The 14,274-nt window shown below is 47.1% G+C and overlaps 1 protein-coding gene across 1 annotated transcript in view; it reads left to right on the forward strand.

Moving 5' to 3' along the window:
• Positions 1–10,016, forward strand: part of ZRANB1 (zinc finger RANBP2-type containing 1) — a 421,332-nt gene extending 411,316 nt beyond the window's left edge. The window contains exon 10 of the mRNA XM_069612045.1: positions 9,208–10,016. Coding sequence (XP_069468146.1) covers positions 9,208–9,426 — 219 coding nt within the window. The 3' untranslated portion in view covers positions 9,427–10,016. The remainder of the gene's footprint in view (positions 1–9,207) is intronic.
• The last annotated feature ends 4,258 nt before the right edge of the window (positions 10,017–14,274 follow it).

Consider the following 14,274-nt stretch of genomic DNA (forward strand, 5'->3'; position numbering starts at 1 on the left):
GGGGCTTTGTGGGTTCCAATAAGGGGCTGGATGTCTGCCCTCTGGACTGATGGACTTGATTAGGAAGTCCGGGGGTAGGCATCATGACAAATGTTCAACTTAATCTCCTCAGGGAGGTTCTACCTTTTCACACCTTCCCCCAGAAGCTCAATGTATCCAGAGCCCTGGTTCTCATTAGGCTTAACTACTGCAATAGCCTCTTCCTCAAACTGCCTCTTTCCTCCCTTTGCCCCTTCAACTAATACAGGATAGGAATGCGAGACCTATCCTTGGCCTCAAGCACAGGGGCTGTGTTGGGGAGAATTCTCAGAAATGTGCTAATTCCTCTTTACCTTAGAGACCCCCAGCAACTTTGCTGGATTTTAGGACTTTTAATTTTTAAACTGGAGAGAGCAAGACCCTTTCACCCCCACCCCCCTCTAATGTATTTTTTATGTGATTTGAACTGTTTCTTTAAGTATGGAGTCTGACAAACTCCATAGGCATCCTCTTTACATTGTCACACAGCACCCTCAGTGCAGTGGCACAGGGAAGTCTTTTGGACTTCCCAAAGGTTTAAATACCTTCTTTTGGATAAACTTCTGTTTCCAAGAGCAGTGAAGTGAAATTGACTTTACTTAAACATTTAACTTTCTAGACCCAGCACACCCCATTTTACAATAGGGTGCTGGTGGGCGGGGGGTTACTTAGTATCCCCTTTGTCTAGCTTCTCATGTAACATTTTTATGTTACCCTTTCATCGATGAATGGCTCGTGGCCATGGTTTACTTTTAACTACCGTGGTGTGCTTTTACCGCGGGCTGCGTTCACAGCTGCAGTTAAGCACCCAAGGGGGCCATTTTTGTCAAAATGGCCCAGTCTTCTTTTTTCGCCATTTCTTTGTGGAAAGGTCCTTCTTGAGATTTACTCTGCGCGCCAAATCATGTGAGGTCCCTTTGTTTGTTTTGCCTTTGGCAGGATTCACGAGTGAAGCCCGCCTCTGGCTCCACGGCGGCTGGCGGGGGCAGGAAGCGAAGGAGGTGCCTGAAACTCCCTGTGCTTGGTCTCCTAGGAGACATGAATGCACTCCTAGGTGATTGGCCGGCTGGCTGTCGGGCAAGGACAGCCCCCCTGCTGGGTGTCTGACAGCTAAGCTGGAATGAATGGGAGAAACCTGCATAAAAGGCGAAGGTTTTTGGCTTGGAAGGCAGGGTCGACCACTGGACGAAGGAATCCGAAGAACTTGCAAGAGAAGCCTGCTGCAACTCCTGAACCATTGGTTTGCCCGGTGAAGCCCTGCTGCGCTGCTGAAGCTCCAAATTCACCTCGACTAGAGAAGCCCTGCAAGGACGACTTTTCCCCTTGAGTTGGTGGGACCAATTAACTCCAAAGTAAGCCACCTGGACATCCTCTCGAAGCTGCTTGTATTTCCACTGCAGTTACTGCTGGAAACCAAAGAGCTAGGGAGAGGAACACCAGATTGTGTGCATTGCTTTTAAGTTGGCCAAGAGCTCCAGGAAGATCCTCCCGACTCCCAGGAAGCAGGACTGACCGCCCCTGAGCCACCCCAAGAGTCAGATGCAAGGAAAGCCCATCTCAACCGGCAAGAGTTCGCAGTGGTGTTATTTGCTGAGATGCGAGGAGCTGAAACCGCGAAGTGCCACTGAATAGAAGTTCTGTCTCTGACCATCCTGTTGCAGTACAGGAGTCCTCCAGACATCCTCCCTCTTGTTCCCACGACTGAGGCCCAGGAACACAGGCTCTGCAGATCTGCACAGGAACAGAAGCCAGCTGAAAGTTATTCTAACCAAAGGTACTGTAAAGTCTAAGTGAACTTACCTCTTGTTGTGTTAGCTCAATAGTTCTCAGTGGAGACTTGTCTTGGTTGCTTCTGTAGAGTTGCTAACAGCTTCTTTACCCCACAAGCTTAATCAGCTTGTGGCCCTACTCTGATTTCTTCTTTTCTAGAAAGACTTCTAAAACATTGTGCAAGACTTTTACCTACCTGCAAGAATTGCTTCAGCTCACCTAGACTTTTGCCCAATTGACTTTGGCCTTGCCTGGCTCCCAGAATGACTCTTCTTCACTGTGTGTTTTGCCTTCCTTCTAGGAAGGGGTTAACTTACTTTGCATTGGGGGTTACCAAATGTACTTACCGCTTCAGAATATTTGTAAGATCTCTTGTTTTATTCTAATAATCTTTTTCTTTGACATACTCCTAAGTATTGCCCTAAATGCAACAGTGATACATTAGTGCCCGGTGTCCTCGCTATTTGTCACCTGAGGGTGTAGGAAGTGTCTGGGTGCTGTCCCAAATGGGTACCTGCTGATTTAGGGTGACTACAAGTGTACTTTGGAGTATATTTGTGTGTTACTATTATATTGCCCCTTCTGAAGAAGGCTTACTCAAACTGACTTAAATTAATAATTGTTTAATCAAGAAACCTTGTGTGGTGTAAGAGTGTATTTGAATACTTACTGTCAATCTCTGTGTAACTCCCCTACAGCTCACATTGACCCCTATTGAGATAAACCTGGCTGCTCAACACACTGACAACCTGTGCAGTTTAGACTCCTCGACCACACTCTGTAGCCTCTGGTCATCCTGCACTTATCTCTGTTGTATTCTGTCTATGATCACCTGTATTTCCTGTACAATTACCTGTATTAGCTGTCGATCCTCCTTGTGTTCATAATTCTGTAACTTCTGTATAAGCACCCAGTTACCTGAGGGCTCGGTGCGCGATACAAATTAAGAAACTAAACTTACACCAAAGGTTGGGTTCCTATTGCCAGGTGGTCAGGGTTGTTGTAGTGCACCAAAGGGTACTGCATACAATCTTGCCTAACCGACTGCTTCTCTCCAGCCCTAAAATCTCTTCATTGGCTCCCGATGACTGCAAGGATCAAATTCTAGACCCTTTGCATCATCCACAAGACTGTCTGCGGCCTGGGAGCTCTACATCCCGCTTTCTCTTCCGAAATACCTTCCGGCTAGAGTCCTTCGGTCTTCTGGCCCCAACTCTCTACAGGTCAAATATTTCTCCAAGCAGAGTGGGAGGTAGATCCCTTTCCTCGGCTCGCGCCTCCCTCTGGAACAGCCTCCCTCCTTCAGACTTGAGCTAGATCGTCTTAAGTTCCGGAAACTTGAAAACTTTCCTATTCCTTCCCTCTTCCCCTCCTGTGCTAAACTCTCCATCTTTCACTGCGACTGGGGCCTGGTACCTTTTAGAGTCTTTACCGGGGCCAATTGACCCCACCACTCCCCCAGCATCCTTTGTCAGCACTTGCCCTCCGGCTCCCTTTCCTGGACTATCCCAACATGGTCCTCCCTGTCCACCGCACTCATCACCCCCCCCTACCCACTCTTTCCCCTGGCACTTGCTGCCTTGACCCGACCAGCATTTGCCCTCCCGTCCTCCCTACTCCTGCACTTCTCCCTCTAACCCCCACCCCCTCGCACTTATCACCTTGTCTTGCACTTGCCATGCACTTGCACGGTAGGATTGTCACAAGACCAGTATAACTGTTAGTATAACCCCCCCACCTTGTCCTGTGGCGCATGGCAACACGTGTATAGGCATCATACAAATTTCCATTAAATAAAAGTAAATGGGTTTCCCTCCAAATTCCTTATCTACCTCCCTATTTACCTCTGACCCTCACTCGCCTCTCTTCTCCATTCACCGTTCCATTCACTGGTTAGAGCAGTGTTAACGTTAGTGAGGGCTTTGACGGTCCCTTCTCCTCTCACTTCCCTTTCACTACATTCACTCCCTTGTTATGGAGAATTTTCATTTGTTCCAATTCCCTTTAACCTTAGAGACCTCCTCTTCCCCCATCTCTTATGCTGGATTCAAGGCTTTTAAGTTTTTTTCTCCTGAGTGGGACCTTGTTCTCACTCCCTCCTATGTTTTCCTGACTGTGATTTTCTAGGTTCCCTACCGTTGTGTGGAGTCTGGTAAACTCCATAGGCATCTGCCATTGCTTTGCGACTCGCAGCACCTTTCGTGCAGTGACACTCTTGGACTTTTCTTAATGTCACAACCCAGACGGCAGCAGACTTCATACAACCGGGAGGGGGATTTATCCCGTGATTTTGTGTTTCGCTTAATTGAAACTCCCTGACATTGGAATTTAGTTCTGTCATTAGCCCTGATTTGAAGAAGACACGGGTGTGTCGAAACACGTGCCATCCATAAAGGGCAGTACTATTTACTTTAATAAACACCAACAATTTCACAAATAATCAGTGCGGCGCAGTTCCTCAAGTGTGGGGCAGTACCAATAATTGTTGTTCCAAGGGGTCGGGGTCAATAAGTGCCCCTTTTTTTGCTTCACATGAACTGCGACACCAGTTCATTTTGAACAAAAACCAGGCGCATGGAAATTCTTTAAGTTGGTACAAAACAGACCCCAAATCTGATATATTCTCTTAATGTTTAACTACATTTTCTTAGGTAGACTACTGTTCCCAAGAATAGTAAGATGACCCCTGTCTTACTTACCTTTACTTTATGGGTCAAGTACACGCCACCCTATGTGGTGCTGTGGGGTTACATACCAACTCCTTTAACCCATTCCTATTTAACATTTTGTTACACTAACTCACTTGAATGGCTGGTGACAGTGGTTTCTTTTTTACTACCTAGTGATATATATGTGCAGGCTGATACCTCGGGTGCAGTGCTGCACCAAAGGGTGCACCTTTTCCCAAATTGGGCTTTTACTCTGTTTGCATCAGGTTTGAGTCCTTTGTGTATTTTGCCTTTGGCAGGCTTCAGCCCTGAAACCTGCCCAGGCTCCAGTGTGTCTGGAAAGGCAGGAAGTGAGGGAGGGCCCCGAAACGTCCCTGTCCTTTGTTTCTAGGTGTCCCAGAGTGAAACCAGTTCCAATTGGCCGGCTGGCTGTGCTGAAGGACAGCCCCCCTGCTGTGTGATTGACAGCTTAGGGCTGTGAATGAATGGGCACTTGCATAAAAAGCGAGGTTTTTGGGACTAGGAGCCGAGTCGACCACTGGAGGACAGCATCCAAAGCAGAAGACGGACCCTAGCAGAACCCTCCTGACCACAAAGTGCCCGGTGAAGCCCTGCAGCTGTGCTGACCCCGTTTTTGAATCGACGGGTAAGACCCGTAAAGGAAGACTTCCTCCCTTAAGGTGGTGGCACCCACTAGCCTCGAGACACTCTATTTTGGCGCAACCCCCGACTTTTGAAGACTGCAGAAACCAACTACCCGGGGTATGTTGACCACTTGTGAGGGCATTGTCCTCCGAATTTCCGAATCCGGTCAGATCTTCGTGGGCAACCAAAGGACCCTGCAGAAGCAAGAAATCCATGTCCAGAGTCCAGGACCGAGGGATCAAGGAAATCCTAACCATAGCTTTTCGTTCTTCATTGGCTCTGAGAAAAAGGCGCCAAAACCACAAAGAGCTGCTGAATTGACGGAAATCCATTGCTGCTGAATCCGTCTCTCGAGTGCTGCCACAGGAGCCTGCCAAATGTCCTTCCTTTCGTCACCAAAACAAAGGACCAGGAACAAAGGTCCACTGCATTGCATCGTTAAGGCAACCAGCTGGAACACTGTCTTTTTCAAGGTACTGTGGGGCTCGGGTATTTTATCCTTTTGCCATTTGGGGTGCTTTGTAACTTTTGGGAGTGTGATTTAACCCAACACCAAGTTGACCTCAATTTACCTGCATTGGCCTTACAGCTTGTGCTTCCTAAAACTGAATCCTCTTGAGCTGCTGTGTTTTCTCTTTTGAACACAGACTATTAAAGAACATTTTTCTAAGAAGAAGAGCATCAAAACTTTGACTTTGTCCTTTGACTTTGGCTGTCCTGGCTCCATAAAGGCTGCCCCCTGGACCTATTGGCTTTGGCAGTGCATGTTCCCTTACAGGTTTTAAATGTTGAACACTTTAATGCTTGGATGATTGACTGCCTGCATCCCTCTGGGAGAATCTAACCGTTCTTATAACCCATAAGTCTGTTCTGATCTAGCTATAACCTTTCCTTCCTTTAAAAACTCAATCTTGCAAGAATAATACTATATAAATGCTCTACTAACCTCCAATGACGTCGCCTCCCGGTGCTGGAACATGAGTAACATGAGTAACATGAATGAGTTACTCGCCTGCTTTATTGTTCACTTCTTTAATTGAATCTTCACTGAGGATTGTTAGTTAATTGCTGCTTTTTAAAGAATGCTTTAAAAATCTGTTTACAAATGTATTATAACTAAGTGTAATTTGACTTGGATACCTGTATTTACTGGTTCTTGAGCTTCTCCTCTGGGCAACCATTCATGTGCCCCCATCGACCCACTACCCCCAGTGTTGTTACATGTGTTACTACCACCCAACTCCTCCTTTGACAGGGCACTTTTCCATCATCTAACACATGAGCTACTGTCATCCCTGTCCTTAAGAAACCTGGCCTAGATCCGAATTTCCCTGCCAACTTTCGTCCTGTCTCTCTCCTACCTCACTATTCCAAAATCCTACAGCATTTAGTTTTCAACCGACTGAGTTCCTTGACGCACAGCATCCGGCATTCTCTTCAGTCTGGCTTCTGCACTCTGAGTCAGCTCTCTCTCAACATTCAGGCCGTAGTTTGGTTTGTTTGTTCTCGCCCCAGACGCTGCCAATTGTCTTGAAACCCTCTTATCTCCCCACTCACCCCCTCCATCGTATGTTTAGAGTTTCCCAAGGTTCAGTCCTGGCTCCACTTCTCTTCACTCTCTATCTCTGCTCTTGGTACCTTGATCTCCTCCTATGGCTGCCCCCATCATCTCTTCACTGATGACACTCAGATCTTCTCCTTTCCTTCCTTATCAGACGAGCTAGGGTCAAATATCAAATACTGGATGGCGTCTCACTCGGTCATGCTTAACTCAACCAAGACTGAAGTTTGCTAATTCAATCCTAAACAGGCGGTTCTTACTTTCCCCCTCTTCTATTCTTTTCTCCTGACTACCTTCCCTACTTCAGCTTGCAACCTAGGTGTCATCTTCCACCTGTTTCACAACTTTTCGCTCTTCATCTCCATATCTGCCACTGCAGCCAGACTCAACCTCAATATCAGACAAATAAGACCACCATCCCTTCAACACTGCTAAGCACCCAATCTCCTCTTTAATACTCCCTCCATCTGACTATTGTGTCAGTCTACTCAAGGGCCCAAGGGGCTTCTAAGGAAGGCTACAGCAGACCTCTATTGATGAAGAAATGCAACGTTGTTCATGCAGGACCTGTGACACTGGTCTGTACGCAATCCTCTAACTCAAGCCCCACACCCTCGAGGTACTGACAGTTACCACCAGCGATGGATTCAGGGAAAGCGGACCCCTAAGATGTTGTCCAGGCTGCTTAGTTGTGTTGAAGGACCCCACCGGACTCTGGTGTAGAGGTTGATTCCTGTGTTGAATTTGTTGGTCACAATAGAGGTTGTATTGAATGAAGACTGAAGCACCCCGCCCCTACCCATCCTCCTCACTGGTGTTGGAGGCCGGGACAGAGGGTTAAAACTAGATTGGACCCCAATGCTGTGGATCCAGACATAGCACTAGTGAGGGGACACAATGTGCATCCTTTGGGACAGATAGTTTAGGCTCTTGAAAGGATGAGGGAAAATCTGAGGCAGGAAGCTCGAAGTCTTCCCAGAAGATTCCTGTAATGGAGCAGTACTGGGAGATGGTGGAATGAGAAGATCTGAGGCAGGAAGCTCTGAAAGTCTTCCCAGAAGATTCCTGTAATGGAGCAGTACTGGGAGACAGCGGGATGAATGCCTACATCTGAATGTCTTGGTCTGTAAGCTTCATTGTAGATGACTATTCCCACTGAATTGAGGAGAGGAGTGACCTGCAACAGGCTTCCAGCCATCCATGAACAACCCCGGCTAGTTTCGAATGTTTGGTGGCCATGCGGCACTCCTTCTTTCACAAGGATGGGGGATGGAGGTGTCTGAAAGACCCTCATCCAGTTGCATGAATCCCATTCAGTCAGTAAGCTTTTGTGCGCCCTAAGTTAGACCTCACGTAGGTGGATGGACTGAAATGGCCATGCCCATTGTAGCACTCGTACAAGAAAGACAAACATAATGGTCAGGTCACATGGCTTTAGAATGGTAAGCAGCCATGGTTCTCCTTTTCAGGGAGCAAGTTGACTACCTTGGGTGTAAAAGCACTACTGTGTTACATCCAAGTAAGACGTGCACTACTGTCCCCAGGCTGCAACTCTGAAAATGTCTGTGCAAGGTGACAAAATAGGGCTATCCATACAGGCCTTGCAGGACAGCATATTCAAAAGCGTGTTGCTGCCTTCAGTAACGCATTAAAGAGGCTCACGGTTGATAAAATTACAACTGGGCACAGAGAAAGCCAGCAAACATATGAGGGGGTTCACACATAACAAAATTGACTTATCTGCCCTAACAAAGGTCATCTGCAAGGCAGCCACTTGGGTGTCACCATGGGTGTGTGAGAATTAGTGACTGGACACCTGGGCGAGGTCAGATGCTAGCTTTGGCCAAGCTATCTGCAGAACCTTCTTGAACAAGGTCTTTCCTCCGGCCCGTTTTTGAGAGCCTGCTTCTTCCTGTTTTCCCCCAGAAGGATGATGGAAATTGGATGTCGACATAGGAGTAAGAGTTCTTAGTATTAACAACCATACTCGGTCCTTTCTCCACAAGGCTGCCGGGGGTGTGTTGGGGATATATGGGACTGACTGCCATTGGCCTGAGGTGGAGCCAGTCCGTGGGGCCACACACCACTCACGCGCAGTAACAGTGCTTACATTTAAACTGTAGAAATTTGCCATCAAAATGCTCTGGTCCTATCCCCTTGAGACAGACTCACAAGCAAACAATAAATGAATCAAATCAATGTGGCTACAATAGCCACTACAGGGAGTACTACTTCTTTTTTTGAATTCTTTTATGCATTAATTTTGGTGTACAGTTTTAGTTTATTACTCCACCATTGTATGAGCTTTGCAACATTCAACCTTGTGATATGATAGGTTATTTATAACGTGCTTAATACCCAGAGGTTTCTAAGCACGGACCCGGGGTTCGAACCTGTGGTGCTCCGTGTCTTGCTCCCAAGGCAAGCACGTTGTCACTGAGCTATCTTCAGGGTAGAACAATGTAAACAAGTGAGTTTAGTTCTGGAGCTCTTCCTCGCATTGGCACAACCATTGTTCTCATATGAATTTGTTTTACTTTGTAGATCGGCAACGAGGAACAACAAGAGAAGCTCCTGAGGGAGTGGCTTGACTGCTGCGTGACAGAAGGGGGTGTCCTGGTGTCCATGCAGAAAAGCTCTCGTCGACGCAATCACCCTCTTGTTACCCAAATGGTGGAAAAGTGGCTGGACCGCTATAGACAGATCCGCCCTTGTACGTCCCTGTCAGACGGGGAGGAAGATGAGGACGATGATGATGAGTGAAGTATATTAGTGAGCGAATGGCGGTGCACATCTGAGACTGGGGTCGTCCGCAGGCCGGGCAGTGTGGAAGCCCGGCGCCGGGGAAGATGGTTCCAAGGACTCTCCTGACCAGGACACTGTGGAAAGGTCCACTAATGTCCATCCAGGGAACAGCGCACGAACTGTACGACAATTTGTAAAAAGCTAATTTTATTATCAAGACAGAACTTTTTTTTTTCCCTTTTCCATTGTAAATCTGTCTATAAATATAACGCATGTGGCTGTGTAAAAAGTTGTGTAATAGGAAAACAAAGTATACCAGCATCTTAAAATGATTGAGAACCAAATTCATATTTTTGGGCACTTCAAAAAGCACACGCTCTTTGTTCCTGGGAGATTCACATAAATGCGAGCTTGGAAATCTCAGTCACGGTTCCAGAGGGAGCCTATAATGTTCCTTATGAGTGCCCGGAGCAGGGGTTTGTGGGTGATTGTTCATTTTTTGTTTTGTTTGCACAGACTAGCTGAAAGATACCAGTGTGAACAGGTTTATTTTATTAATATTTTACTCCCTGTTGTGCCCGGTATAATAAAATCAAATCTTTAAGGAACACTTGGTAATGGGTTTAATGTTGTGTATATATTTTATTCTGATGTGGCTCTAAATTCAAAAAATGTTCAAGTGCTTTGCAGTCACCAACTTAACACATTGTGTTTGTGGCTATCAAGAGTACACAGCAGTGGAACAAGGATCATCCTTACTCCAGACTCCTGGGGCGTCCATAACCTTAGTACTGAGAACTGAGCATTTCTTGCAAAAGAAAAGTGAATGGAAGCATTTTTCAGGCTGAGCTATCCTCCATCCCGCTCCATGCACACACAGGTAACCTTCAACCAATTCCCTTACAACCTCATGCACAAACGCCACTCTACCCTCCCAGACACCCTCTTTTGGAGCTACCAGTGTGTTTTTAAATTTTCTTTGTGCATTATTTGTACCTTTGTGTATTATTTGGAGAACCTTTCTCTCCTGTCCGGGGTTTTCCAACAATTTTCATTGGCTTTTTTAAGCTGTTTGTGTCTCAACTAAACTGACTGGCAAGGAGCCCCACAGCTTGCAGCCCTGGTGTAATTGGCCTGTCTTTACCATGTGTGACCCCCTGTTGAGCAGACTTCACTACCCCCAGTTCCTGCTGACCTTGCGTGCAAGTTATACTTTCCAGATTATGACTCTTTAACATGCTACTTGGGGGCCATGCATCTAGTGGTTAGCCCAGACAATGAAAACTTCTTTCTGATGTTTGTTAATCTGCTTAGAATCACATGCTGTGCATCGTCTGACATCCAGTGGTAACCGCACAGTATTGCATCTTGTCTTTTGAGAATCGAAAGGGGACGTCAACATGGATGTACCTGTAACACCATCCTTACGTGATGTGTAATGTACCCAAGATCCCTCACGCGTCGAGGTGTTTTTTTCCGCCCAGATGGCTGATCACCCTTATGCAGAGTTTGTAAAGAACATTGCTATTGTCCAACTGACCTTGGTCGAATAATTCATAAAATAGTTAAGATTGCCCCTTCCGTCTCTTATCTCGACGGCTGTTCGAGTCTCTGCCGAAGACCTGCGAGAACTTCGACAGATGGTGATTCTGTCGGCGTTGCCGACCATGTGGCCGGGCCTACCGCCGGCCTATACAGTAGGGAGAGTGGGGTTGGGGTGGACCTTTCTTTTCAAACTGAAAATGCCTTTCCCTTCCCTTTCCTTTCTCTTTCCCGTTTGTTCTTAGTCACTCTGTGTGCCCTTAGCTATGGAGAGGACTCCATTTAGATTTTGCCCTATTTGTTAGAGCAAATTCCCATGGAAAGATAAGCACATACGGTGTAACCGGTGCTTGCCCCTCGATCACAAAGAGGAAGGGTGTGCGGCTTGTAAGCTCCTCTGCCCCAAGACCTTAAAGGAGCGTAGGGTAAAACGGTGGGTGGCCTATGGTTTGTCCAAGGCCGGGAATTCTCCCACTGCCGCTACCACCGAATGTGACGACGAGAGCGACTATCAGACCTCCGAACCGGAGGTTGTTGACCTTTCGACGGAACGCTCGCGTTGCGCATAGTCTGTCGGACTGCTCAAGACAAGGCCTTAACACCGCTGAAAATTACGGCATTACCGGAAAAGGTAGCTGATAAAGGCAAAGCTTCGGCTCTGCCGAAAAAGACTCCCTTACACTCGTCGGCTTCTATGTGCCTCCGTTCTGTGGAAGACATCGAAGACAGCCTGGCAAGAATCGTATCTGCCAATTCTCAAAGACGGCAGTTTAGGGACTCTTTGAAAGTTTCCGAGAGGCCAAAGGATCCGCCGAGAATTCTCTGAAGGAGAAGGACTTTCTTCGACGTTAAGGCAAAAATCTCTACAGTTTTCAACGGAAGAGAGTGCTAGAGACACTTTTTCGACGGAAGACAGTGCTAGAGACACCTTTCCACCTCTAGACCATTTTAGGTCATTAGTCTAGACTAGAGAAAAGTTTGAAGACTGCATGGAAAGGCTGGACGGGTTTATCACTTTCAGAACACTCTACACCAAGAAGGCAAATGGATGAAAGCCCTTTTAACCCTAAAGCTAAATTCCCAAGGCTTTTTGACACCTCTTTAGAAGAACACATATATAATTATGACCTTCACGAAGAGGACATTCCACCAGTTACTGTAGAGGAAAATCCTTTTTCTAACGAAGAAGAACATGAGCCCATTGAGGGCTGGGGGGAGGACCCAGATATCGGCGACCCTCAACCATGGCTGTCCCCAGATCCACAAGATCCAGATACAGATGTTCTGACTTTAGAATCCCCTCAAGAAACCCCTCTCCAATTGATGATCTGCAGACGTTTAATGCAATGTTACGTAAGGCAGCTGAACACTTTAAAATTGCCACTGAAAAGCCAGCCCCTGTAGCCGACTTTGTTGAGGATATACTCAGAGAAGCCGCGAGCCAGCCAGGCTATCCCTCTAATTTGATTAAAAAACGCCTGGCCCCCTCCTTGGCAACACCAGCTCTCACAAGAGGTGTACACCCAAGAATTGAAAAACTCTTTTGCCCTTCTCCCTCGGATCCTCTATATATTAGAGGTCATTCCACCCCAGATTCTTTGGTAGTCACTACCACAAGAAAAAGAGCAGGGGTCCATTTGTCAACCGGTGAGGTACTCCCTGACAAAGGAGGGAAAAGACTTTACGCCCTTGGGAAGAGGGTTACCACAGCAGCGGCATACTCTACGCGTATTGCCGATAACACCACTTTATTGGGTAGTTACGCCAGTGCGCAATGGGCTTTAATGCAAGAAGGCCTACAAGAGGGTCGAGAACCTCTACGAAACAGTCTCCTCACCACAGCCTCTGAGGATGGGCAAGTTAACCAAAGCATTTTAACGAAAACCTTGGGTTCTGCTGAGACGGCCAGTCGAGCCCTGGCTCAGGGCATACTCCTCCAAAAGACATGCATAGCTTCGTAACTCAGGATTTAAACCTGAAACGCAGGCGTCTCTTATAAATAAACCTGTGGAGGAGTCCAACTTGTTTGGGAAGGCAGTCGACGAGGCCCTAGAGACCACAAAAGGAACATGACACCCTAAAGAGTCTGGACCAAATTAGTCAGAGACCCTCCATAAGGCGGGGTTTTGGAAACAGGTTTTTTCGTGGCCAAAACTTCAGTCACCAACAATACTCTTCAGGAAACAACTTGAACTCTCCACAGGGAACACCACTTAGACCACCCTGCTCCCCCAAAGGGGACAGCGCTGTGGTAAAGGAAGGGGTAGGAACCCAACCCCTAGGGGTTCCCCAGCCTCCGGTTCCAAATGACTCGAGGATTCCAGTCCTATCCCATGCTTCCCCGGTCGGGGGTCGGCTTACATTGTTCTTTCAGGCATGGGAGGGAATAACCACGGACCAGTGGGTGCTAAAAACCATAGCCCATGTGTACTGTGTAGAGTTCAACCGGTCCCCAAAATTCAGACCTCCACGACAACGAAGACTAACACCAGAACATCTTTGCATACTTCTTGCAGAAGTCGAGATACTGGAACAAAAAGGAGCCATAAAGATCGTACCCCTATCACAGGTAAAGATATTTATTCAGTGTACTTCCTTGTACTCAAAAAGGATCTAACCATGCGCCCTGTTCTAGATCTGCACCCAGGGAACAAATTTGTAAAACCACAAAAATTCTCCATGGTCCCCCTGCAGGAAGTAATTACCCTGCTCGCACCGGGGGATTACATGGCAACTCTGGACATTAAAGAGGCATACTTCCGTATTTCGATGTTGCCAGCGCACAGAAAATACTTCAGATTTATGATACAGAACAAACATTATCAGTTCAAGGTAATACGCTTCGGTATAGCATCTGCACCAAGGGTATTTACAAAGATACTAGCAGTCGCGGCGCAGGCAATCCATCCCGGTCTATCCTTACCTCGACGACTGGCTCATAACAGGGAACTCTTACGAGTCATGTCTGTCAAATACACAAAAGACAATAGATTAATTATTCTGTCTGGGTTTCTCTATCAACGAGAAGAGATCCAGCTTAGACCCCAGTCAGGTCAAACAGTTCCTAGGGGCACTTATTTGAAAAAAAAAAGGACGGCCTCGTCTTCCCCTCCAACGAGAGGGTCCAAAACATGTTTCAGATCCCTCAGTGTGTAGCCTGTCGAGAGGTGACTGTACGCAAAGCTATGCGACTGCTAGGAATGATGGCATCCTGCATCTTTGTTCCTCACGCGTGCCTTCGCATAATGCAATAGTGGCTCAACAGCCAGTGGTGCCAGGCCAGCGGACAGTGGGAAGATCTAGTCGTCGTCTCGTCAGACCTCG

The sequence above is a fragment of the Ambystoma mexicanum genome, chromosome 8, assembly GCF_040938575.1.
Source record: "Ambystoma mexicanum isolate Mex_15411 chromosome 8, UKY_AmexF1_1, whole genome shotgun sequence".
Lineage (NCBI taxonomy): Eukaryota > Metazoa > Chordata > Amphibia > Caudata > Ambystomatidae > Ambystoma > Ambystoma mexicanum.